General features: G+C 42.5%; 1 protein-coding gene across 5 annotated transcripts in view; it reads right to left on the minus strand.

Annotated features, from left to right (window-relative positions):
* WLS (Wnt ligand secretion mediator) overlaps nt 1-25,076 on the minus strand; it is a 154,061-nt gene that overhangs the window by 50,641 nt on the left and 78,344 nt on the right. For all 5 annotated transcript variants that reach the window (XM_064282121.1, XM_064282122.1, XM_064282120.1 and 2 more), the window contains exons 3-8: nt 13,322-13,446; nt 6,442-6,603; nt 5,775-5,911; nt 2,359-2,527; nt 766-863; nt 347-410 (exon numbers count right to left, since the gene is read on the minus strand). In XM_064282121.1, coding sequence (XP_064138191.1) covers nt 347-410; nt 766-863; nt 2,359-2,527; nt 5,775-5,911; nt 6,442-6,603; nt 13,322-13,446 — 755 coding nt within the window. The remainder of the gene's footprint in view (nt 1-346; nt 411-765; nt 864-2,358; nt 2,528-5,774; nt 5,912-6,441; nt 6,604-13,321; nt 13,447-25,076) is intronic.

Raw genomic sequence — 25,076 nt, forward strand, 5'->3', positions numbered from 1 at the left:
CAGAGATGAACCTATGTGGCTCCAGGGAAAAGCTAGTCATGCTTCAGTCTGTGGTAAATAAGTGTATAATAGATAATTTAGACAGGCTGCAGGAAAACTAGCCACTCTGATCTCTCTGCTGTGGGGATGTGCTGTAACCTCCCCATTCTGCCTGCTCCCACCCAGGCTTGAGAGCAGGCATTAATTCCTCTCATTATTTGCCTTAATTGTGCTGTTAGCATTGGTCTGAGGATCAAAGCTCTGGCTGAGCCCACATGGAGAGGATCAGCGGTGACTCAGAAAATGATCTTGGGGACCAGATGGCTACAGGAAGAAATAAAACTCTAAGCCCAACAATGAAGGATACAGCCAACTCTGTTCCAACATCTGTAGTCCAGATACTGTAGAAAGGATTCGTGAGTTGTACCCCTCTACAAAGAGAAACAAGTTGGAAAGGCAAAACACGATTAATAAAAAGGCAAAGGCGGAAAGGCTCCTTCTTACATATCTTAACTTTGCTGCTGGGGCATGGGGGCTATATATACACTAAGGAACGTGACAAAGAACCTAAAGAGAAAGAAGCTTTTAGAACATGACCAGCCCAAATGGTGTGCATCTATGGCAGCTTTGTCTTTGATTTAGTCACAATCCTTTTCTGTGGATGTGACCATGTCAAGCTCTTTCATGCCAAAGCAAAAATTCATAACCACCCTTCTGCTTTTGGAATACTCTCCTAAAGAGATGGGAGTGAGCACTTCAGCTCTGAGCCACACGGGCACTGCTTACCTCTCACACATGTCAAATATGAAGAGGCAGAAAGAGCCAACAGCAATCGGTCCGACTTGTTTCCAGTACCCAGCAATGTGATTCCGCTCATGCTGATCCTGAGGAAAACCAAATTGAGGCACAGGATAAAGATGGGAGCAGAGCAAAGCAATCCCATAGGTGAGTCAGTCATTCAAACAAGACTTGCTGACCACCTATTGTATATTAGGCATCATGGTAATATACAATATACGAAAATGAATCAGATAAAAATCTCTGTTCTTAAGGAGCTCGCTGTCTTTGGAGAAGTCTGTCACATAAACAGACAATTACAAAGCCCATTGGTAAGGACTCTGACAGCAATAAGAACACACTATGGGAACAAAAGAAAGGCCTTCTAACTCTAGGCTGGGGAGGTTCTGTGGTCCCAACATAGCTTGTTCGGAATTAAATCCATATGTGACACATAACTTTTGACATAGAGGTATATGTGACGGTGGGATGGTCCTCCTAGGACCAAATAAAGACTCTGAGATATTAAAATACGTGAAATGTAGGAGGTCCCCATGGTTAGAAAAATAAATGTATTTCTTCTTGCTATCATTAAAATCAAGAACGATTGCTCTCGTTTAGATGTACAAAGACTCTAAGAGCGCAAAAAAAGAAAAAAAAATGCGAGGAAGTAAAGTGAAAAAATGGGGAAGGACAAAGACATGTCTCAGCCTCCAGACTGGGGCCCTGGTGGAACAGTCCACACCAGCTCACTCTGGGTGATCCTCCCTGGCTGCTGTGCCAGAGTCCCCTCCACTCCCAGTCCCCGTACAAAAAGCTCATTCTCAATGTGTCACTGTTGGAGGCCCCTCATGTGGGGTCCAGCCATAGGGTGAGGCTCTCCCCTCTTACATCGCTTTCCTGGGAGTGCAGCAAGTCTTCAGGGTAATGATCAAACCATAGGGGAATTTAAAAGCAGTCCACTCTACTGGGACATCCATGTGCCTGACATGAGGACCAAGCTCTAGCTGGCATATCATCTTAGCCACACTGTGATGAAGGCACCATTTTTATTTTTATCCATGGTGCCTTCAATCATCTTGAAATATGATTTGAACTCTGTGAAAACTGATGATAAGACTAGAGATGTCCGTATTTCAGGGGTTACTTGGCCACCTCAACAAACTGCCAGCTGAGAACGCCCACATTCTCCGGAGGTTAACTTGGTGCTGGGGTCAAGCAGAGCTGAAGTTCCAGCCAAGTCAAAGGAAAAGAAGTAATCAGTATTACCATGTATGGGTTTACCCGCTGCAAAGTACTTTGCTTACATTTATCTCATTTAATTCTTAAAAGAACCCTACAAATTAGGCCTTTCAATCCTGTTTTACAGTTGAGGAACCTGAGATTCAGAATGACTAAGTCACATGCCCAAGGCCACTCAGCTAGAAGATGGTGAAGCAGAATTTGAACCTGAGGGTCTGACTCCAGATCTTGCACCATAACCACTGGCTTACCTGCCTGTCCCTCGGCTAGAGTTAAGACAGAAGGCTGGTGGTGTCAGCTCAGCCACCTGCATGCAGCAACCATGGTGTGACTCTGGTCCCTTTCCTGGGGGGCTCTTACCATCATGTGCTCGCCACAAAAGATGATCCAGAAGGACAGAAGCATTGCATAGAAGACGCCTTGTCGAATGTCACCGAACAACAGCATCCAGGTCCAGTCAAACCCAATGGAAAACCATTCCACTGGGATGTTGATAAAGGTCATGGAAATCCCAAGGGCAAAGATGACTCTGATGGTGAGAACATATCAGGAAAACCTCTTCATTCATCTGGGAGGCAGGATTTTAAAACTCAGAAGCCAATTTTGGGAATTGAGATGTTACTTATTTGGGACTGAAGCCATAGGATCATTTTCTTAGCTCTCACAAGTGTCTATACAGAGATGCAAAATGTCTTATTTAGCTGGCACCACTACAGAATGAAGAGTGTTACTTTAGCCTTTCTGTACAATTGAACTTAACCTTCTTAATGCTCCAAACCTTACTGACAGTACTATTTCAGACTAAGAGCTTTCTATGACGTTTTTTGCTCCCTCTTGACTTCTTAAACAGAGCTCATTGACTATAATTATCTTCTCACAGGGATTCAGGTTCTCATTAACCTGATCATTAAGAACACACATTATTACTATGATAGCCTCAGCAACTCTGAATTATATGAGCATATTTATTTTAATGACTCTAAATATCTATGAAATACAAATTCTTCTGTTTAGTTTACATTTCCTCCCCCTACCTCCACCACACTATTAACTGCCACTTCTCTTTTCTTTCAAAATACCATTCATGATGTCACTAATTCATTCATCCTTTAATTCATACCCATCCAATGCACGTTTATATGTGCCAGGCATTGTGTCAAGGCTATAGATACCTAAATGAGCAGGACCTGTTCTTTCACTCATGCAGTCACAGTTTAGTGGGGGAGCCAGATAAACAGACAACTGAAACAGAGGGTGACAAATAACATGATAGAGGTGTCTAACTTGGACAGAGACAGAAACTGAGCTGAGTTGTGAGCTGAGGTGAGGCAGATGGAAAAGGACATTCCAAGCAGAAGGAAGAACCTGGATGAAGGCAGAGAGGCCTGGAACAGCCTAAAGCATTTGGGAATCTGGATGCAGCACATGTCAGAAAAATGACAGGAAATGAGACCAAAGAAGAGGGCTGAGCTCATGAAGGACGTTGTATGTCTCATTACAGAATTTGAAATTTATCTTGATGGGACTAGGGATCCGATAATGAGTTTAAACAATGCAATGACATGATTCTTCTATTAATTCCTACAACAAATACTTATTGAGCTTCTACTATGTGCCAATTACTGCTCCAGATGCTGAGGACACAGCAGTGAACACAACAGGCAAGGGTTCTGTTTTCCTAAGAGCACTGAGGTAGGGAAAGAGGGGCGTGAAGGGGAAAAGACAGTAAACAAACAAAGAATGGGTGTTACAAAGAAAAATAAAGCAAAGTAAGAAAATGGAAAACACTGGGTGTGCTCTTTTATATAATGTGCACAGGAAAAGCCTCTAAGATAAGAGACATTGCAGCAGGGAAGGAAATGAGGAATTGAGCCACAAATGTATCTGGGAAAGAGCATTTCAGATAAAGAGAACAGAAAGTGCAAAGTCCCTGGGGTGAGAGCATGCCAGGCATGCTTGAGCACCATCAAGGAGGCTGGTGGGTGGTGGAGAGGATAGATGATGAGATCAGAGGTGGCATGGGGCCAGATCACACAGGGCTTTGCAGGCCAGGGCAAAGGAGATGAAAAGGCAGGAGAGAGCTTTGAGCAGAAGAGTGACATGATGTGATTTGCACTTAAAAAAGAACAGTCTAGCTGCTGTGTGAATAGATTGTAGGGAGAAAAATGGTGGAAGCAAGGAGAGCAAATTGAGAGGCTATTTCCAATAAACCAAGAAACCAAACCCATTGTTGTCGGGTCAATTCCAACTCAAAGTGACCTATTGGACAGAGTAGAACTGCCCCATAGGGTTTCCAAGGAGTGGCTGGTGGATTCAAACTGCTGACCTTTTGGTTAGCAGCTAAACTATTCATCACTATGCCACCAGGGCTATAAAGCAGGTGGGACATTTTGGTAGGTTAGATTACCATGGTAGCAGCAAAAATGGTGTGATTTCCTGGTATATTAGATGACAGGTAGGAAACAAAAAAAGAAAGAGCAATGGATGATCCCTAAATTTCTAGCCTGAGCAACTGAAATAATAGAGTTGCCATTTGCTAAGATGGGAAAGCCTGGGGGAAGAGTAGGCTTGAAGTGGGAAGAATTAAGTCTTACTCTTTGCATATGTTTCATTTTTCAATGCAAGTGAAGATATTAAGTAAGTAGCTGTATATTTGGGTCTAGAGTTGGGAGAGGTTAGGCTGAGGACATAAATGAAGTCATCAGAGTGCAGATAATTTTTAAGGCCATGATACTAGATGAGATCATCTGGGAAATAGGAGTAGCTAATAACGAGAAGTGGTCCAAGAACTGAGCCCTGGCTCCAAACTTCAAGAGGTTAGAAAGATGGGAAGAAACAGCGATAGAGACCAACTGATGGCTAGCAAGAGACAACGATAGCCAAGAAAAAGGGTTGAGGAGGACCAGTGAAGAAAAAGGGAAGGGTAATTATGTCACATGCTGGTGGTGATGGGTCAAGAAAAGTGAGGACTGAGAAATGGCAATTAGGTTTGGAATGTGGAGGTTACTGGTGACCTTGTTAAGCACAGTATCAGTGGAGTTGTGGGGAAGACTCCAGGCTGGAATGGGTTCAAGAAAGAACAGAAGGAGAAGAAATATGAACAAGATTTTTGTGGAGTTTTGCTGTGAAGAGGAGCAGAGAAAGGGTGTGGTGGCTTCAGAAAGTGGGGAAAAGGGAGACTTTTGGTTAAGAGTGGGAGATGGTATAACATGTTGGTATATTGATGGGAATAATCCAGCAGAAAGGGAAAGGCCAATGATGTGGGATAGAAAGATGGCATATTTGCAGGAGCATCGTCCTTCTGTTAGGTGAGCAGGATTGGGCTTAGTTAGGAGCATGGCAGTTCACCCACTATAACAGAGTATCTGGTTCTGGCAGTGAAAATGAAAAGCAGATACAACCCATTGCAATAGAGTCGATTCTGACTCATAGTGACACTATAGGACAGAGTAGAACTGCCCCATAGGGTTTCCCAGGAGTGGCTGGTGGATGCGAACTGCCAACCTTTTGGTTAGCAGTTGTAGCTCTTAACCACTACACCACCAGGACTCCAGATACAGGATAAAGGACCAGAAATATGAGAGAGGTAGAACTCTTAGGGCTTAACGATAATTGGCATGTGAAAGCCGAAGAAGAAGGAGTCCAGGATGACTCCTGGTCAACTCAGTGGCCCAGGTAGCACACTGGCTGCTTGAACTAGACCCCAGCAAAAGCAGGAGGGTGGCAGGGCATGAGATGTCAGTGGTCAAAATGAGCGCTCTGAAATCAGCTCTTACTTTTCCAGAAGCACTGGGGGTCGGGACATCATGGTGATCCTCCTCCAGTACCACACCATGATGATGAAGATGCTGGGCGTAAGGAAGGTCTTCATGGCAAACCATACCTTGGTGAAGCCTCCATTTTGATGGATTCCCTAGACAGAGGTCAATAATAATTTTGAAGTTGAATGTATCTTAGTATTATTTTCTACCTTCAAACACATTTGAAAGAAGTCGGTGGAGATATGGTCTGCTGAACTTTCAAAATCTAAAAGCTTTCATATTCACAGCATGTACTGTCCCTATATCACCCTTGGCTCCTTCTCAGACACTGTAGAAATAACTATGTAACAAAAGGTATAAAAATGGACCCTCCATGCTAAGAGAATGATTAAGATTGTGATCAAAGATTTTTTCTGTAAGGATTTTCATTAAAAAACTGGAGCTGTCCTTGATGCCCAAAATGGAGAGATTAGTTAAATACGTTACGGTTTTCCATTTCTGTAGCCTTTCACACAGATTAGTTCCCTTTATGTTCTCAGCTGTCACAGGTACCTTATTATTCCCATTTCTCAGATGAGACAACTGAGGCAGGGGAATGCCAAGAGTGAGATGGGGGTTTCCTTGTAGTACACATGCCCAAGAACTAGTACCTCTAGTGTCACATGCTGCTTGGATCACTTACCACCAGGCGAATATCCTTTATCTCCCCGATCCCAACATTAATTTTCTTCTTCTCATTCACAGGCAGTCGGATGTTTAGGAGGTAGTACTTATGAGCTACAGACCCGATTTCCATGAAGGGAAGGACATCACACTCATAGTAACGTCCCTCATGCTCTGGGGTCTGGAAGAAGAGCAGAGGATTTGGGGCAGGGTCACTATTTCCAACAGACACCACGCCTGAATTCTCATACCTTTGTCTTGTGTCACCAATTAAAAGAAGTTTATGCTTAAAGACACACCTTAGAGGAAAAGACTAATAGGGCACAATGGAGGCATAGTGTTCACTGCTCCCCCACCCCCCAAAAAAAAGCCACACTTGAGGTAGAACCAGAAATTATAGGTAAAAAGCAGAAATCCCTTCTTTCTCTTAACATCTTTGTCAGACCATTCATCCTCAATAAAAAACTAAAACAACCCAGTAGTCAAGTTGATTCCAACTCATGACAATCCCATGTCTGTAGAGCAGAACTGTGCTCCATAGGGTTTTCAAGGCGATGACCTTTTGGAAGCAGATCACTAGGCCTTTCTTCTGAGGCACCACTGGGAAGGTTCAAACTGCCAACTTTTAATAGTTAATAGTCGAGCACTTAACTGATTGCGTCCCCCAGGGACTCCTCATTAGAGATACACATTCAATGAACCTGGTCTACCAGGCCTACAATTTATTTGCAGCATGTCCTCACAGAATTCTAAGGATCCGTGCAATAACCAACTTAATAAACGTTCAGGGAGAAAATCGTGCTGAAGTTCATTACTCTCTTTATGATGGCTAATTATTTTCACGGTTTGGCTGGAAGGAGAAGCTACAACAAGCTGAAAAATATCTTCTTTTTATTGACTTGACAAGAAAAGGAGGCATCCAACAAGTCCTTGGACTTTGGGGAAGGCAGAAAGAGAAGAAAGCTGATAATGAGGTTGGTTTGCTTTTTTTTTTTTTCTTTTTTTGCCAGAAAGGATCACTCTGGATTTTCTCCCTCCATGGCTTCCTAACAACCCAAGAGGCAAAACGGGAAAAAAGAGCAAAAAGTTTAATTAAACAAAAAGTTAGCCCAGTTTCTAGAAAAGCCCTTTAGATTTCCCGTCAAACAATTTAAGAGACACTGCCCAGCACAAAGGGGTGGGAAGCTGGACAGTAAGGATACAGCTTGCTTTTGCAAATGAATTCTGCTCCACCTCACCAGGACTCCTGGCTCTGTGCACCTATTGGGGTGGTGGGGTGAATCCAAGCATGGAGACACACGAGCTGTAGCAGACACCTCTCCCTGATAAAGCAGATGGGCGTTGGGTTTATATGCCAGTTGCAATGTTTGCCAGGCACCTCCTGACCAAGTGATACCCAAAACTCATTGCTGTTGAGTCGATTCCAACTCATAGCCACCCTATAGCACAGAGTAGAACTGCCCCATAGGGTTTCCAAGGAGCACTTGGTGGATTCGAATGGCTGATCTTTTGGTTAGTACCCTGAGCTCTTAACCACTGCTCCATCAGTGCTCTGACCAAGCGTCAGGAAAGGCCTAATTTGTTCTTACTAAGCTTGACAGTAGTTCTTGGGACAGCCAAAATTTGTTGTAAATCTCCAGAGTAAAAAGATCCAGTGGAGAAATCAGAAGTAAGACAACAAGAGTCTATGATCTGTGGGTAAAGGGTTTCTTCCCCATCTGTGGTCTCGAGGGGTTCCTCAACAGACAGTTGGGCAGTGAAAGTTCAGAGTGCAATAAACAGACCTTGGTACAGAGACAGAAAACATATATGGATAAAGTAGAGGAAGCACTTATTTTTTCAATATCATGTTTCAAAGACCAAATCAGAAAAAAAAAAAAAAAGAAACAGTTACCATCGAGTCAATTCCAATTCCTGGTGATCCCACATGTATCCTAGTAGAACTGTACTCCATCGGGTTTTCAATGGCTGATGTTTTGCAAGTAGATCACCAGGTCTTTCTTCCAAGGCACCTCTGGGTAGGCTCAAACCTTCAACCTCTCTGTTAGCAGCCGAGCGCATTAACCGTGTGCACTACCCAGGGACTCAATTTGAAGAAAGAGCTGGCAAATACCTGGCTCATGTGCTTCTAATGCTTTTCTTCCTCACACGTGACAGATGTTACTCATCAGTCGTGGCAATTTTTAATCCTCCACAGTCTGAGGTGTTCTTGTCGGGCACTATCAGTTGATTAAAGTTGGCATGTGAGACTAGAAAAATTCTTCTAGAGAAAAAATTCTGCCTCTTTTTCAAACCTCAGCTATAGACTGGATATCTTTCTCTCTGTTCCACTCCTTTCTCTTTTATGTTTGCAGATCAGAGCTGGAATTAGCACTCTGCAGGAGCTACTGAAAATATATTACAGGTTCTAATCTGACCTCAGATTAAGCTGCATTGAGGCGGCTGACTACCCTTTGTGATAACAGCAAGAGGAGGGTTTTCCAATGTGTTCCACATCAGGTTCCCATTTTACTTATAGAAATTGAGTATGTGAGGAAGAAGGAAACAAAAATTATTTAGCCTAACGCCACTGACTTGATGTATGTCTTGTCCAAGGTCCCAAAGGTAGCAGCAGAATTGGGACAAGGGCATGGGTCTTCCAAGTGCAAACCAAAAAAACAAACGTATTCCTGTCGAGTTGATTCCAACTCATGGTGACTCCATGTGTTACAGAGTAGAACTGCTCCATAGGGCTTTCTTGGCTGTAATCTTTATGGATGGAAGCAGATCTCCAGGCCTTTTTAACACAGCACCACTGGGTGGCTTCGAACCACCAACCTTGAGGTTAGTAGACGAGTGTAAACCATATATGCCATCCAGACACCTCTTCCAAGTGCAGCTGCCCCATATAATCATTGCCTTCTGATGCGGAAGAAGACCCTCCAGTGAAGCAGAAGGAAAAGAATGACTTCGTTTCAGACATGCCCAAGGGCAGGTGTTGTGCTGCCATGAAGACAGCACCAAATTCAAGACATAAGGCTTAGATTCTAGTCCTGATCCTGCTTCTTGCTGGCTGGCAGATCTCGGGAAAGTCAACCCACCTCACTTAGCCTCTTTTTCCTCCTAAGTAAATCAAGAAGGGTAAATAATATGATCTTCAGGGGCCCTTCCAACTCCCAGTCATTGGTCTCTGGGTGTTCATCACTTCCCTGTCTCTACAGAGATGATATCACTGTTGTTGTTGTGTGCTGTCAAGTTGATTTTGACTCATAGAGGCCCTATATGACAGAACTGCCCCACAATTTCGCAGCCTTTAATCTTTACAGAGGCAGACCACTAGGTCTTTCTCCCTGGAGCCACTGGTAGGTTTGAACTCCAGACCTTTTGGTGAGCAGCCAAGCTCTTAACTATTGCACTACCAGGGTTCCTTGCCTAAGTTCAACAAACTTGTAGACTTACATTGGATTTTGGGGTCCTGGCCTGGCCTACCTGTCTCGGAAACAAAGGCACTGTATCTTGTTAGGGACTCTTCTTTTTGCACCAAGGTTCTGTTTCTGCCAGTATGTAGGGCATTTAGGAAGACTGCTCACTCTCACTTTCCTTCATCTCCCCCATCCCCCTCAGTCCTCCCCCAGCTCAGGCAAGAGACTGGCTAATTAGGACAAATTACAGCAGGTGGCAACTTGACTTTTTTTTTTAAACTTTGCAATCCACCAGGGGCTAAAAAGCTCTAAAGCAATTTCTCATTTAATCTTCAGACTCAAGACTAAATTTCACTGCAATCAAAAAGCACAGATTTGATGATTCATTTCCTTCACACCTTTCAAGATTTAATATCTTTCTTGAAAGAGATCAACACATCCTAAAGATAATTAAGCAACCATCATTAAGAAGCAGTTGCAGGCAAACACCCCTCCTCCTCACTCTCTGTTTCTCGGTGCTCTCCAAGTGGGTAAGTAAGGTGAGAAATGACGTTTCCCTTTTCTGAGGATGAAATTCCATATCCAACAGCCCCTTAGCTTAGATGTCCAACCAGTCTCAGTTCTGAAAGATGCAATCAATTTGAATCGACAGCTAGACAGGTTTTCATTAATTTCCTCATTGCATAGAATGACCTAAACATGTTAGAGATTTCTGTCTCCTGTACCTTTAAAGTTTCTCTTTACCATTCATTTTTAACTACAGATTGCCCCAAGGGCCTGCACAAAACAGTCCAGTGGTTTCTTTTGTGGGGAGCCCTATATGTGGCACTCAGCACAGAATCTAGGTAAGTCATTCTCAAACTTTACCAGGCTTAAAAGAATGAATTGACAGCCTGTTAAAACACAGATTCTCTGGTTCTACTCCTAGAAATTTTAATTCAGTAGGTCTGGGGTGTGATTTGGTATTGTGATGGTTAAAGTTATGTGTCAATTTGGCTAGGCTATGATTCTCAGTGGTTTCGCAGACACTGGACTGATTGCTCTTCCATACGCAATACAATGTAATATAATGTAAGTCACCTCCATGATGAGAACCTAGGGTTTCCAAGGAGCGGTTGGTGGATTTGAACTGCTGACCTTTTGGTTAGCAGCCAAGCTCTTAACCACTGTGCCACCAGGGCTCCTCCTTGATGAGATCTGATATAGTGTAATTACTTCCGTGACGAGATGTGACATAATCACCTCCATGATGAAATCTGCTATGAGCAGCCCATCAGTTGTAAGGGGAGTTTCCTGGGGGTGTGGCCTGCCTCCAGTACATAAATGGATGTTCCAGCAAGGTTTACTCTAGCTCTGGATCCTGCAGCCAACTCGTCATCCTCTGACCTCCGGCTCTTGGGATATGAGCCAGCAGCCTGCTGTCCGAGCTGCAGATTTTGGGGTTTGCCAACTCCTCCAGACCTGTAAGCCAGCAGCCTGCTCTGTGACCTGCTGGTTTTGGGTTCGTCAGCTCCTGCAACCACTGAACCAGAAGAAACCTCCAGCCTGATGTCTGACACACGGATTAGGGAAGAATGCCCTTGAAGATGCATCTACGAACCAAGAACACCTGGGGCTATGCTACCAGAAGTCGAGAGACACAAAAAGGGGTCCCACGTCTACAGTTGTCAGAGAGAACATGGCCCTGCCGATACCCTGAATTAAACTTCTAGCCTCCAAAACAGTGAGACAATAAATTTCTGTTGTTTAAAGCCACTCACTTGTGGTACTTTGTTTCTTAGGGCTCTAAGAAACTAAGACATCTAGGAAATCTGCATTTCCTACAAGCTCCCAGGTGTTGCTGAGAGTTTGTTCTCAGACCACACTTTCTGTAGCTCTGGTTTAGGTTGGGTGGGAGGATGTCAATAAGTGCCAGGTACTGCGATAGCTGCTCATGTGCACGGTGCCCAGTTTGCCCATGACAGCCCTAGTTTACACCTTTTGTCCTGATGGCCCATCTGGTTAACATCCCTTTCACTCTCAAACATGGCCCAGACTAGATGATCAATTATAAAGTCACCCTGCCAATGTTCCCTGTCTGATCTCATCCTTACAAAGACTCCCAAAAGAGATACTGTCTTTCAATTTTACAGAAGAGAAACTGAGGCATGGACTGAATATGTAAGCTTGCCTGAGGTCACAGAGTCAGGAAGTGACGAAGCCTGAAACTGAAGCTAAAGTTGCCCCAAATCCGTGCATTTAATGTATATGAACACTGTGAGACCCTCCTCCACCTCCCACCTTACTTCTCTTTAGGGAAGGATGAATAGGGCTTAAACATGGTACTCAGGAGCTTCAGCCATTCTTACTTTTTCACCGGAAACCCTAACTTGGCAGTTATAGGCAAAGCCTACAGCAAAGTTAGGAAGTACCAAGGTTAAAAAAGAGGAACTAAACTGATCAACAGAGTAGGTGCTACAAAGCTGTCTAAATTCTTTTGGATCAACTTACCTAAAGATGTCAAATGACAGAAGACAGAAGCAAGAATGTGCCTCATTTGAGAGTCTGGTCTCTTATGCACATCACACAAAGAAAATAAGGCCATTTCTGTACCTAAAGAGATATCAGAGATCGCTCAGCTGGTGGTGCTCTATGCCAGTACCCTTGAGGAACATGAGCAACCATGAGTAACAGTATCTATGACTCCATCTCACCTTTGCAGAGACTTTCTAGGGTGGGCAAGTGGAGAGGAGGAAAGCGAAACAGAAGCTTGGGCAGTACTTACATGTGGAAAGGGTCTCTGGCTAATTCTAATTTGGTGCTCACACTCTCAAACCACACTATCCTCTGCACATCAATGAGTCAATCCCTGACTTTTAGCTGATGAGAAATGTAAAGCTTTTGCCCAAAAGAAAATATCACCTACTCTCAACTTAGGAAAGTAAGCTCCCAAGGGTGGATAAGTGAGTCCTCCTGGAAGAACAAGAGAAGGGAGAGTCTTAAGCAGTGATAAGAAGACTGGAAGCCAGATTTCCTTTCTCAGGTCCTCTATTTGTCTGTGGTGCTTCACTGGGATTGTTAGTTCTCATACATCAGACTTTAACTTTGACCACAAACAGATGCCTTACCTAAGAAACACAGAAGCAGACACAAGCATTAAACCAATGTGAACAGATTCTCACACCTAGGAACAACTCAGCAAAGTTCTTCAAACACTTTCAGATACTTATCAAAGAACCAAGAGTTGCTTTATGCAGGTATTTCTGAGAAACAGTCAAACTAGGGGCGTGAAATATCTGTAGTAACCTTTAATCTACTAAGACAGCTAGACAGATTTTCATTAATTTCCTCATCGCACAGAATGACCTAAACATGTCAAGTCAAGAGATAATGACCAACCTTTGTGGGTGATGCATGCTAAGATATAAGGGGCACATCTCTGAATAGTAAAAGCAAATCTTTCCACATACCTGGGAACCAAATAGAAGCTCCGTCAACTTACACATCAAGACATCCTACCTTGGGAGATGTAAAAGTGCATTTGAGTTTCCGGGGCACTCTTTCATGGGCCATTTCGGTCCACTCAGCAAACATGTCATCACGGTAAGCCAGGGAAACGTCCATGGATACTTCTGCATTTTCTCCTGCAAGAGAAAGTTTTGCACAATTCAGAAAGGGATTCTGTGAAGAAACTTTGGAAATGCTTCAAAAATTCGTAAAAGCTCTGCCATGGAAACAATCCAGAAAAAGAGATATATTCGTTCTTATTGAACTCCAAGTCTACAACTCCAAACCTGAAGACTTAAAGGTCACAGGATGAAAGCCCAAGCTCAGTGCTGTCTCCCCTCCCATAACTGCCCTGCCAGCAGTCGAAGAAATAAAATTCCTCCAGAGATGGGGACCTCAATTTCTCCAAGGTAGTTCCAACCACTTTCAGCTCAAATGGTCAGATTCTGTCACATGGGCAGAATTTATCCTCCTGTAACTTGCACCATTGGGTCTTAAGTCTGCCCACAGGAATCACATGGAAGATGAGGTCCATCTTTCACAAAAAGCACCTTGGATACTTGAAAACCATACCATATCTGCCCGTGTTTTCTCTCCTCTACCAAATGTGACCAGATCCTTCCAGCACCCTCGGGGTCATGATTTAAGTGCCGTTGGACGCTCTCCTGCTGGCATGCTCTGATTTCAACACATCCTTCTTAAAATTACCCCCCAAAAGCTCTCAAATATAGGATCTTTTACATCTCCAAATGCTCAAATCCCCTTCTTCATATTCTGGATAAAACTAAAGTAAAAGGTAAATGGTCTTTCCAAAATTAAAGAGTTGTACATAGATAAGAATATAATAATGAGTACATAATTGTACAAAGGAATGTTCACACATATCTCCACATCAGTAAAGATCATGAATATGTTTAACTCACCACAAAACTCATTAAGAGTAGATTGATAACAAATACATCTATTCATTTGGTACATTTTATACTATGTTAAGTAGGTTCAAGAGCAGAGGGGTCTTAATGGAAAAAAAAAAAGAAAAAGCATAAGACCACATTTCCAAGATGACTGGAGAGCCAGGTCCTCCTGGGGTTATGAGACTGGCTTTGATTCTAGGTTCTGGCTTCACAGCCTTGAGTAAATAGCAACATCCATAAACGTTAGTTTGCTCATCTGTAAAGCAATATCCACCTCCAGGGTTATCATAAGAATTAAACAAGGTCAAATAGGTGAAAACATTGGCATGTTTCCTGGTATGCAGTAGGTGCTTGATAAATGACTACTGAACCTGAGCCTGTGTGTCCACACAAGCAGACATGGCTTCTCTCTGTATGAGACAGAGCCAGGAGTCGAAAGACACGGGGCCTGAGGGCCCATACTCCCTGTTCAGTCTCAGTCATGGCTTGGCTCAGAATTCCAAGGAGTCCAACAATCCTAAATTCAAACCTGGCTTTCCAGTTCATGATGAAGGCAAATTTGTAAGACAGGAGGAAAGAATGCATTTGACTAAACAGTCCGTTGGCCTGATTCACCACTTTCAAATATTTACACATATTAGTACTCCTTTCCTGGGCCCCACGCATGTTAGGAGCAGGCCTGGTTAAGAGGAGGTGCCTCAGGAGAGAGAGGTGGCCAGCTAGGCGTTCTTGCTTGGTCCCAGCTTTAACCACTATTCTAATCTGCTGGGGATCCTCAAAGGAAAAACAGTTAAGAAATATGCTGTTAAAAACAAAACAAAAAATTTAAACGCCATTTTAACGTACTCTGTATTAAGCCCCTACAACTTTGGTGCTTTCATTTAAATTACCTCATTTAATTTTCCCAACAACTCTATGAAGTAGACCTAGGTGTTTCCTTTTGATTAAAGATAAAACTGAGGTCCTCAGATATTAAATAACTTGATAAAGTCATATTCTTGTTGATAAGACGAGGGCAACAGCTTCTATGTCAAAGGTGTCTTAAGAGAACAATCATCTTTTTGTACTGCTTAAAGGAAACAGACTAACTTGTGAGAAAGAAGCCCCTCAAATGAGTCATAAAATATGAATATTTAAGGCTTTAATAAGAACAACCAGTGTCCTTTTTCAGATGCTAACCTGTGCCCGCACTGTGTAAGTGTTATTGCCTTTAATCCTCACACCCACCCTATGAGGAGCATTCCCTACCACTACAAATAAGGCTGAGGTGACATAAATTCTCCAAGAATACATGGCTAGTAAATGACAGAGCTGGGCCTTGAACCTCTGTCTGGATTACCCCAGGGCCCCACTGCCCTTCACTACCTCTGTTGGTAGAAAAGCAGTAGAATTAAACAGAAATAACAGATGAATAGAGCGTACTACATGGAGGAGGCCCTCAACTCTGATGGAATGCCTTTCCCAGCTTTCTGGGAAAATATGCAGCGTTCCTGGACTCATACTGACATTTGGAATTTAACCTAAGCCTTGAGGGGCAGGAGGAACCGCTAAAACCAACACAGCATCGGTTCAGAAAACGGACTGGAGAAGTGTCACCTAGTCCCGAGGACACCACATTGGAAGACTGGGAGCACTGGAGTTCATGTCCTGGTTCTGCCACCATCTACGCATGTGATCACAGACAGGCTGAGTTTGTACTGAAAATGATTCCTGTCTAAAGTAGGCAGCTGCTTTTGGCTCTACACAATATTTTTTATGAGGTACTATGGGTCAGTGTTACCAGATTTTCCGATTTTTTTTTTTTTTTCAAGAAAAGCTAGAAATTCACATTTTTATGAGAGCTTCTGATTTTAAATGCCTGTAATTAATTCACTAAAAAAGGACCCCTGGTGGCACAACGGTTAAGAGCTGGGCTGCTAACTGAAAGGTCAGCGGTTTGAACCCACCAGTGTTTATGTGGGGAAAAAAGACCTGGTGATCTGCTCCCGTAAAGATTACAGCCTAGAAAACCCTATGGGGCAGTTCTACTCTGTCCTATGGGGTCGCTATGAGTAGGAATCAACTAAATGGCACACAACAACAACAATTCACTGAAAACAAGAACAAAAAAATAGTCTCTGTACATGTGAGCTAATAAAACCTCGGGGTACCTCTGTATCATGTCTGAGGAGGTAACACTAAATCTCTTCATACTAGCCACCACCCCGCCACTCATTTCTGTCCATTTCACAATTAAGTAAAGCTCTTTCTAAAGCTTTCTATTATTATTCATTAAATTTATAACATGTTCTGCCTAATCCACACATGTTAGCTACTTACTTTTCATACAATCTGTTACCATTTATGAGGTACAGAAGTTAAGGCTCAGAAAGCCCCACCCTAAGAAACACAGACTCAAGCTTCTAGAGCTTCCCGGCCTGTAGTCTTACTATCGTTTGCTGTCTTTCATGGTATATGGAAAACACAGAAACCAAAGGGAGAGCGGCCTGTTCCAAGTGACCCTCTGGTATCCCTCGCTAGACCTTGTAATGTCACCCCTGGAATGCTCAAGTTTCTTAGCTGCTGGAATAGAACTCACCTCCTATGATTCTGTGATGATTAAACTAAGTTACTCACTGCACAAAAAATGCTTACAACAATGCAGTGAACACGAAGCATTAGCTATTATCGTTATCATTTTACTCAGGAAGTGAAACGCTCATAACCATAAACCAAAACCAAACCCAGTGCCACTGAGTCAATTACGACTCATAGCGGCCCTATAGGACAGAATACAACTGCCCTATAGAGTTTCCGAGGAGTGCCTGGTGGATTTGAACTGCTGACCCTTTGGTTAGCAGCCGTAGCAGTTAACCACTATGCCACCAGGGTTTCCGAAACGCTCCTACCTGCCTTTAATTCAAAACAATGATCAGGTTTCAGGAGCCTGGAACTTCCCACTCTGAACCCCTCTCCAAATCTGGAGCAAAAAATCAAAAACAGGAAAGCCTCTGGGCAGAGAAGCAATGGTGTGAAGCCGGTCGCCTAGACCATTTTCTCTGCTGCCTCCGATGGACTCAGAAATAAGGTTCAGCTTTAATGACTATGTTGCATGTAATAAAACACCAGTTTCGTGACTCCTGGGATACTGCGTGGGCAATACTTCCCCCTGGAGATAATGAAGGTGAAGAATCCAATTTGAACTCCCTGGGAGAATGACAGGAAGGCCAGGGCTACATTTGGCACTTGGAAAACCTTTCCTATAAAACAAGGCCACTGGTTAAACCTGCTCCATGTGGTAAAGTTATAAGGTATTGGCATAGGGTGTTTATAGATTTGAAATCCATGGTTTTCCACACCTATACCAGACCAACAGCTTTGCTCTCCTACGGGCTGGCCAAGCTTCACATTTCTCAAATGGCTTTGAAGACATATTTTGCTTGGGTGGAAAATTCATTCAAAATACCAGGAGGGGAGGTGTGGAAAGGCACTGTGGTTGGTTACATGTACTATTTCCATCCCGTTACGGGGGCGACACTCTGACATGAGGAAACCTGAGCTTCAGGGTTCCGTGGGAGCAGGCTCAGTCTTCAAAGTGTCATTACAGGCAGAAAGATCTCTGCCTTTCCATATTGGGAATCACTGACCAATCACCTCCTTAGAGAGCATTTATCTCTGTACTACTTATACTGCCCCACCCTTCATGAGAAAAACCAAAACCAAACCAAACCCATTGCCATCGAGTTGATTCTGACTCATAGTGACCCTACAGGACACAGCAGAACTGCCCCACAGGTTTCCAAGGAACAGCTAGTGGTTAGCCGCTCTTATTTGCCAAACAGTCTTCCTATAGACAAATGGGAAGCCAGAGAAGGGAGCAAGTCCTTTGCACAAGCCAAAATGAGGTGGGGGGACAAATACATAGGAAAGAATCTAAGCACCCCTAGGAATCCCCGTGAGCTGCTTGATGTAAGGATGGCCCCTGAGGGTAAAGCGATGAAAGATGCTACTGGCAGCTTCATTGGGGAGTTATCGAAATGCTTCTCCCTTATAGTTTACATCCTTTCTTTGTTTGGAACCAGAATTTGCCAGCTAGGGTAGTATAAAGAGCATGAATTTGGGGGCCAGACAGACCTGGTTTTGAATTCTATGTGTGTCTTCCTGGCTGGGTAATCTTGAATAAGTCTCAGTTTCCACCTCTGCAAGATGAAAATAGAAGGACCTACTTCCTAAGGTTGTTGACAGGACCAAGTGCTTGGCACTCAAAATCCTAGGACCCTTACCATCTATCCCCTAGACTGATAGCTTATATTCTTGACTGATTCACTGGAAATAAAGGTTGCCGGGTGGGTGGGGGGGGTCAAGTTACATTAAGAAAAAACAAAGAATTATTTTATGGTTGTCAAAAGCTTTTAAATTCCTTCAGAAATTCTGAATTTCCTGGGCCCTTGCCCAGGGGAAGAAAATGAAAGAGATTTCAATATGCTCATGTGCATTCCCACATTACATAGGGGAGCTGCCAGTCACTGGGGTTTGTTTGGGTAACCTCAGAAGGAGGCCACGCAGACGAGCCTCCTCCCAGCCTCCGCAGACATATAATCTGGGGGTTATTTATGCCAGCGTTTCTTCCCCAATCAAAAACCCAGGCTTTTAATTAAGGAAATAACAAAACCAACCTTGTCCTACATCCATGGTTGGGTCTTGCAAAAATCGACTCAGCTAATTATAAATTTGGCCCTGGCTGTTTTCTTAAGTTGCCCCAAGGGCCTGGGTGTAAAAAAAAAAAAAAAAAAGGCAGTTATGAAAATGAATGAGTACAATCATTTCACAAACCAGCCTAACAGTTTAGTTCACATTACCTCTCTGCTCTTTCCCCATCACTCCAACCATCTGAATTGTGGAGAAATACTTCCTGCTTACAAGAAGAACTTTTTCCAAGCATTTTCAAAATGGTCCCTTGTTATACACGGAAGCGGTTTCTTCTAGTTGAAGTCAGATGTCTATGACACATGACTAGCACAAGAAGACATTCCTCATATCAGCTCCTTTGCAAAGTGACATATTTCCAGTTAGAAAACATCCATTTATCCCTATTATACTCAAGGCTAATATTGCTTAAAGGCTGTACATGTGAAAAAGTAATTGAGGACATCAAATTATTTTGGAAATAAATGAAACCAAAGTACCATATAATACAGAAAAATTATATCCTTTGGGGAGTCCCTGATAAGCCCTTGGCTGCTAACCAAGAGGTTGGCAGTTCAAGTTTACCTAAGGGTACTTGGGAAGAAAGGCCTGGCAATCTACTTCTGAAAAATCAGTCACTGACAACCCTATGGAGCACCGTTTTACTTTGACACACATGGGGTTACCATGAGTCAGCTACAACAACATAGTCATTGGTGTTTGCCAGGTTCTGTTGTTGTTAGCTGCCATCAAGTCAGCTCCCAACTGATGGTGACCCTATGCACAACAGAACAAAATGCTGCCTGGTCCTGAATCATCCCAATGACCGGTTGCAATTCTGACCATTATGATTTATAGGGTTTTCATTGGCTAATTTTCAGAAGTAGATCGCCAGCCAAATCAAATCCAGGTCTCTGGCATGGAAGGTGAGAATTCTACTACTGAACCACCACTGCTCATTCGCCAGGTTCTAGAGTAGCTCTTTTCCCTTCTAACCCAATGCAATCACCCTGAGGGATGTCATCTGCTCCTGGGGCATCGTCACCATCTCCAGTCCAGATTTCCTTCCTGAGTTTTAAATCTGCACATTCACTTTCCATTGGATATCTCCTCTTCCACGGTTCATAAAGCCAAACCACCAAATCTAGTCGATTCTCTCTACTAGATGTCTGTCAGATTCATCCCGTTTTCTCTCTCCTAACTGCCACTGCCCTTGGTCAGGCTGCCACCATCTCTGACCTAGGTGATGGGAACATTTCTACCTCAGATATACTGAATCAGAATCTACATTTTAACAAGATCCCCAGGTGATTCTTCCATATAATAAATTTTGAGAGCCACTGCTCTACTAGTAGTTCTCAGAATTCAACCCTAACCAGCAGCATTAGCATTGCCTGGGAACTGTTGAAGCCCTGGTGGCACAGTGGTTAAGAGCTTGACTGCTAACCAAAAGTTCAAATCCACCAGCTGCTCCTTGGAAACCCTATGGGGCAGTTCTACTCGGTCTTCTAGGGTTGCTATGATTTGGAACTGACTCGATAGCAACAGGTTTCCCTCACTCACCAAAACTCTACTAAGTGTCCCTCTCCTTGCTCTCACAGCACCCTGTCCACCTAGCCCATTAACTCTTATCATACTGCATCAAAACTACCTGACAATTTCTCTCCCTATCCACTTCCTCATTTAGACTGAGAAGTTCCTGAAAGCTTTGGACTGCCTCAATCTTTTTCACAGTTATATCACTCATGTCTTTACACGATAGTCATCAAATATTTGCCAAATTAATGAATATTATCCTTTTTCCAAAAACTTCTACAATCCAAAATTGCCCATCACTCCGTCGCCTCCACGCAAGCAGTTTGGTCTATTTTGGTGGCTTCATAGTTTCTTTCCACGCTGCCTACTACCCTTCCTTCATCCCCACACACACACACATAAACACATACGCACCCCCCTCAGAAAACGGATCTCCCTTAAATTTGGCCCAGTGGTCCCACCAAGATGCAATGAGTCTATTCCCTAGGACTGGGGTGGAAGGGGAACTTTGGAGGGAAGTGATCCTGAGGATGGTGCTGTTTCTTTCACTCTCCCTTCAGAATTATAACATAGGGTTACAGCAGTGTTCTGCTTCATAGGGCTAGTATTGGTAAAGAAGGATGACAGGATGTAGTAACCTAGGTGCCTAGTAACCAAAGAGTTCTCTGACCTGGTGCTGGTCTAGCGTTTAAGGCTTACACAGTGCAATAAAAGGGTGGGTCTCTGACGTCTGCATTGTGCCTGCTCAACCACCGGAATAAGTGAATAGATGGGGCTTCTGGAAAGAGATTACAGAGAAGAAAAATTATACAACCCTCATTTGGCTACAGCATGACTTGTGTCATGTCCCTAGTAACATACTCTTAGCCGCCAGGGTTGGAAAGGAAGCTATCAGGAATGAAGAACCCCTGACAGTTAGCACTGCATCAAGATGGAGTCAATATGCTTCTGAAACCCCTAATGCTAGGTGGACCATCCAATTCAATTTTCTTTTCTTAATGGGCTTTAGTTTTTACAGCAATTTTCTGTTTACAGGAAAATTGCACAGAAAGTATAGAGGGTTACCATATATCCCTTCTTCCCCTTGCTCAGTTTCTCCTATTATTAACATCTTACATTAGTGTGGTACATTAGTTACAATTGATGGACCAGTATTGACACATTACTATTAACTGAAGTCCATAGTTACATTAGGGTTCATGCTTTGTGTTGTACAATCCTATGGGTTTTGACAAATGCATAAGGTCCCGTATCCACCAATACGGTATCAGGCAGAATGGTTTCGCCACCACCACACTACCCTTATAATACTCTGAGCTTCACCTATCCATTCTCCTCAATCCCCCTGGACCCCTGGCAACTACTGATCTTTTTATTGTCTCTATGATTCTGCTTTTTCTAGAATGTACTATAATTTAAGTCATACTGTACATAGTTTTTTTAGACTGGCTTCTTTAGTTTTTTTTCTTTCACTTAGTAATATGCATTTAAGATTTTTCCATGTCTTTTCATAGCCTGATAGCTCATTTCTTCTTATCACTAAATAATATTCTATTAAATAGATGCACCAGTTTATCCATCTACCTATTGAAGGACATCTTGGTTGCTTCCAATTTTGGGCAATTATGAACAATGCTACTACAAACATTTGTGTGGAGATTTTGTGTAGACATAGGTTTTCAGCTCATTTGGGTAAATACCTAGGAGCCAGATTATATGGTAAGACTATGGATAGCTTTGTAAGAAACTGCCAGATTATCTTTCAAAGTGGCTGTACCATTTTGCATACCCACCAGTAGTGAATCAGAGTTCCTGTTGCTTCACATCCTCACCATCATTTGGTGTTGTCGGTGTTTTGGATTTTACCCATTCCAATAGGTTTATAGCGGTATTTTTGTTATTTTAATTTCCAATTCCCAAATGACAGATGATGGTGAGCATCTTTTCATATGCTTATCTGTCATCTGTATATTTTCTTTGTTGGCGTATCTGTTGACATTTTTTGCCCAATTTTTAACTGGGTTTTTTATGTTCTTATTTCTGAATTTTTGGTGTTCTCTCAATATTTTGGATACAAGTCCTTTAGCAGATGTGTGTTTTACAAATATTTTCTCCCAGCTTGTGGCTTGTCTTTCCATTCTCTTAATGTTTTTTACAGAGCAAATGTTTCTAATTTTAATGAAGTCCAACTTAATCGGTTTTTTCTTTAGCGGATTATGCTTTTAAATTCGTACATAAAGGTAAAAAGACCAGACTTAATGGTCTGACTGAGACTAGAAGGACCTCAGAGGTCATGGTCCCCAAACCTTCTGTTACCCCAAGACAGGAACCATTCCCAAAGCCAACTCTTCATACAGGGATTAGACTGGACTATGAGATAGAAAATGATGCTGGTGAAGAACAAGATTCTTGGATCAAGTAGACACGTGAGACTATGTTGGCATCTCCTGTCTGGAGAGGAGTTGAGAGGGCAGAGGGGGCCAGAAGCTGGCCAAATGGACACAAAAATACAGAGTGGATGGAAGGAGTATGCTGTCCCATTTGGGGGAGAGCAATTAGAAGTATATAGCAAGGTGTATATAAATTTTTGTATGAAAGACTGAGTTGATTTGTAAACTACCACTTAAAGCACAACAAAAAATAATTAAAAAAAAAAAATTGTACCTAAAACTCATTGTCAAACCTGAGGACACCTAGATTTGCTCCTATGTTATCTTCTTGAAGTTGTATAGTTTTGCTTCTTACATTTGGGTCTGTGATCATTTTGAGTTAATCCTTATGAAAAGTGTAAGGTCTGTGTCTCAATTCAGTTTTTTTGCACACAGATGCCCAGTTGTTCTAGCACCATTTGTTGAAGAGACTATCCCTTCATCGAATTAACTTTGCTCCTTTGTCAAAATCAATTAACTACATTTATAGGTCTATTTCTGGGATCTCTATTCTACTTCATTGATTTATTGTCTATTCTTTTACCAATACCATGCTATCTTGATAACTGCAGCTTTATAGTAAGTTTGAAGTCGGTAGTATCAAACCTCTGACTTTGTTCTTCTTCAGCACTGTTTTGGTTATTCTGAGTCTTTGCCTTTCTACATAATCTCCAGAATCAGTTTGTCAATATCCACAAAATAACTGGGGACTTTCATTGGACTAAGTTCAATCCATAGATCAAAATGGGAAGAATTAACATCTTAATAGCATTAAGTCTTCCTATCTATGAATGACTTAATTAAGTTCCTATCCATGAATGCCATCACACATTTTTCAGTTTGTCGTACTGTGCTGGTTTGCGTGTTGCTGTGTATTTCAAATACCAGCAGGGTCACCCATGGTGAATAGGTTCTAGTGGAGCTGGTGGTACAGTGGTTAAGAGCTCAGCTGCTAACGAAAAGGTTGGCAGTTCGAATTCAAATCCATCAGCTGCTCCTTGGAAACCCTATAGGGCGGTTCTATTCTGTTCTGTAGGGTCACTATGAGCTTGAATTGACTCGATGGCAACGAGTTTTGTTTTGTTTTGTTCTCTAGACGACAGACTAGGAAGAAGGACCTAGAGATCTACTTCTGAAAAATTGGTCAGTGAAAACCTTATGAACAACAGTGAAACATTGTCTGACACAAGTGTTGAAAGATGAGCCCCTCAGGTTGCAAGGCACTCAATATACAACTAGGGAAGAGCTGCTTCCTCCAAGTAGAGTCGACGTTAATGACGTGGATGGAGATAGGCTTTCAAGACTTTCATATGCTGATGTGGCATGACTAAAAATGAGAAGAAACAGCTGCAAACATCCATTAATAATCAGAACATGGAATGTATGAAGTATGAATCTAAGAAAATTGGAAATTGCCAAAATTGAAATGGACTGCAAAAAAATGTATTTCCTAGACATTAGTGAGCTGAAATGGACTGGTATTGGCCATTTTGAATCCAATAATCACATGGTCTATTATGCCAGGAAAGACAACTTGAAGAGGAATGGCGTTGCATTCATCATCAAAACAACATTTCAAGCGCTATCCTCAAGTACAATGCTGTCAGTGACAGGATAATATCCATGCCCCGACAAAGACAAACAGTCAATACAACTTATATTCAAATTTATGCACCAACCACTAAGGCGAAATACGATGAAATTAAAGATTTTTATCAACTTTTGCCATCTGAAATTGATCAAGCATGCAATCGAGATGCATAGATAATTACTAGTGACTAGAAGGCAAAAGCCGGAAACAAAGGAGGATCAGTGATTGGAAAATATGGTCTTGGTGACAGAAATGAGACCGAAGATTACACGATAGAATTTTGCAAGACAAATGACTTATTCATTGCAAATACCTTTTTTCAACAATATAAATGGCAAATATACAAGTGAACCTCACCAGATGGAATAGACAGAAATCAAATCCACTACATCTGTGGAAAGAGACGATGGAGAAGCACAATATCATCAGTCAGTACAAGCCCAGGGACCGACTATGGAACAGAAAATCAACTGTTCATATACCAGTTCAAGCTGAAGCTAAAGAAAATTAAAACAAGTCCACAAGAGCCAAAGCATGACCTTGAGTATATTCCACCTGAATTTAGAGACAATCTGAAGAATGGGTTGCCAAAGCATGACCTTGAGTATATTCCACCTGAATTTAGAGACAAT

Source organism: Loxodonta africana, chromosome 3 (assembly GCF_030014295.1).
Source record: "Loxodonta africana isolate mLoxAfr1 chromosome 3, mLoxAfr1.hap2, whole genome shotgun sequence".
Taxonomy (NCBI): domain Eukaryota; kingdom Metazoa; phylum Chordata; class Mammalia; order Proboscidea; family Elephantidae; genus Loxodonta; species Loxodonta africana.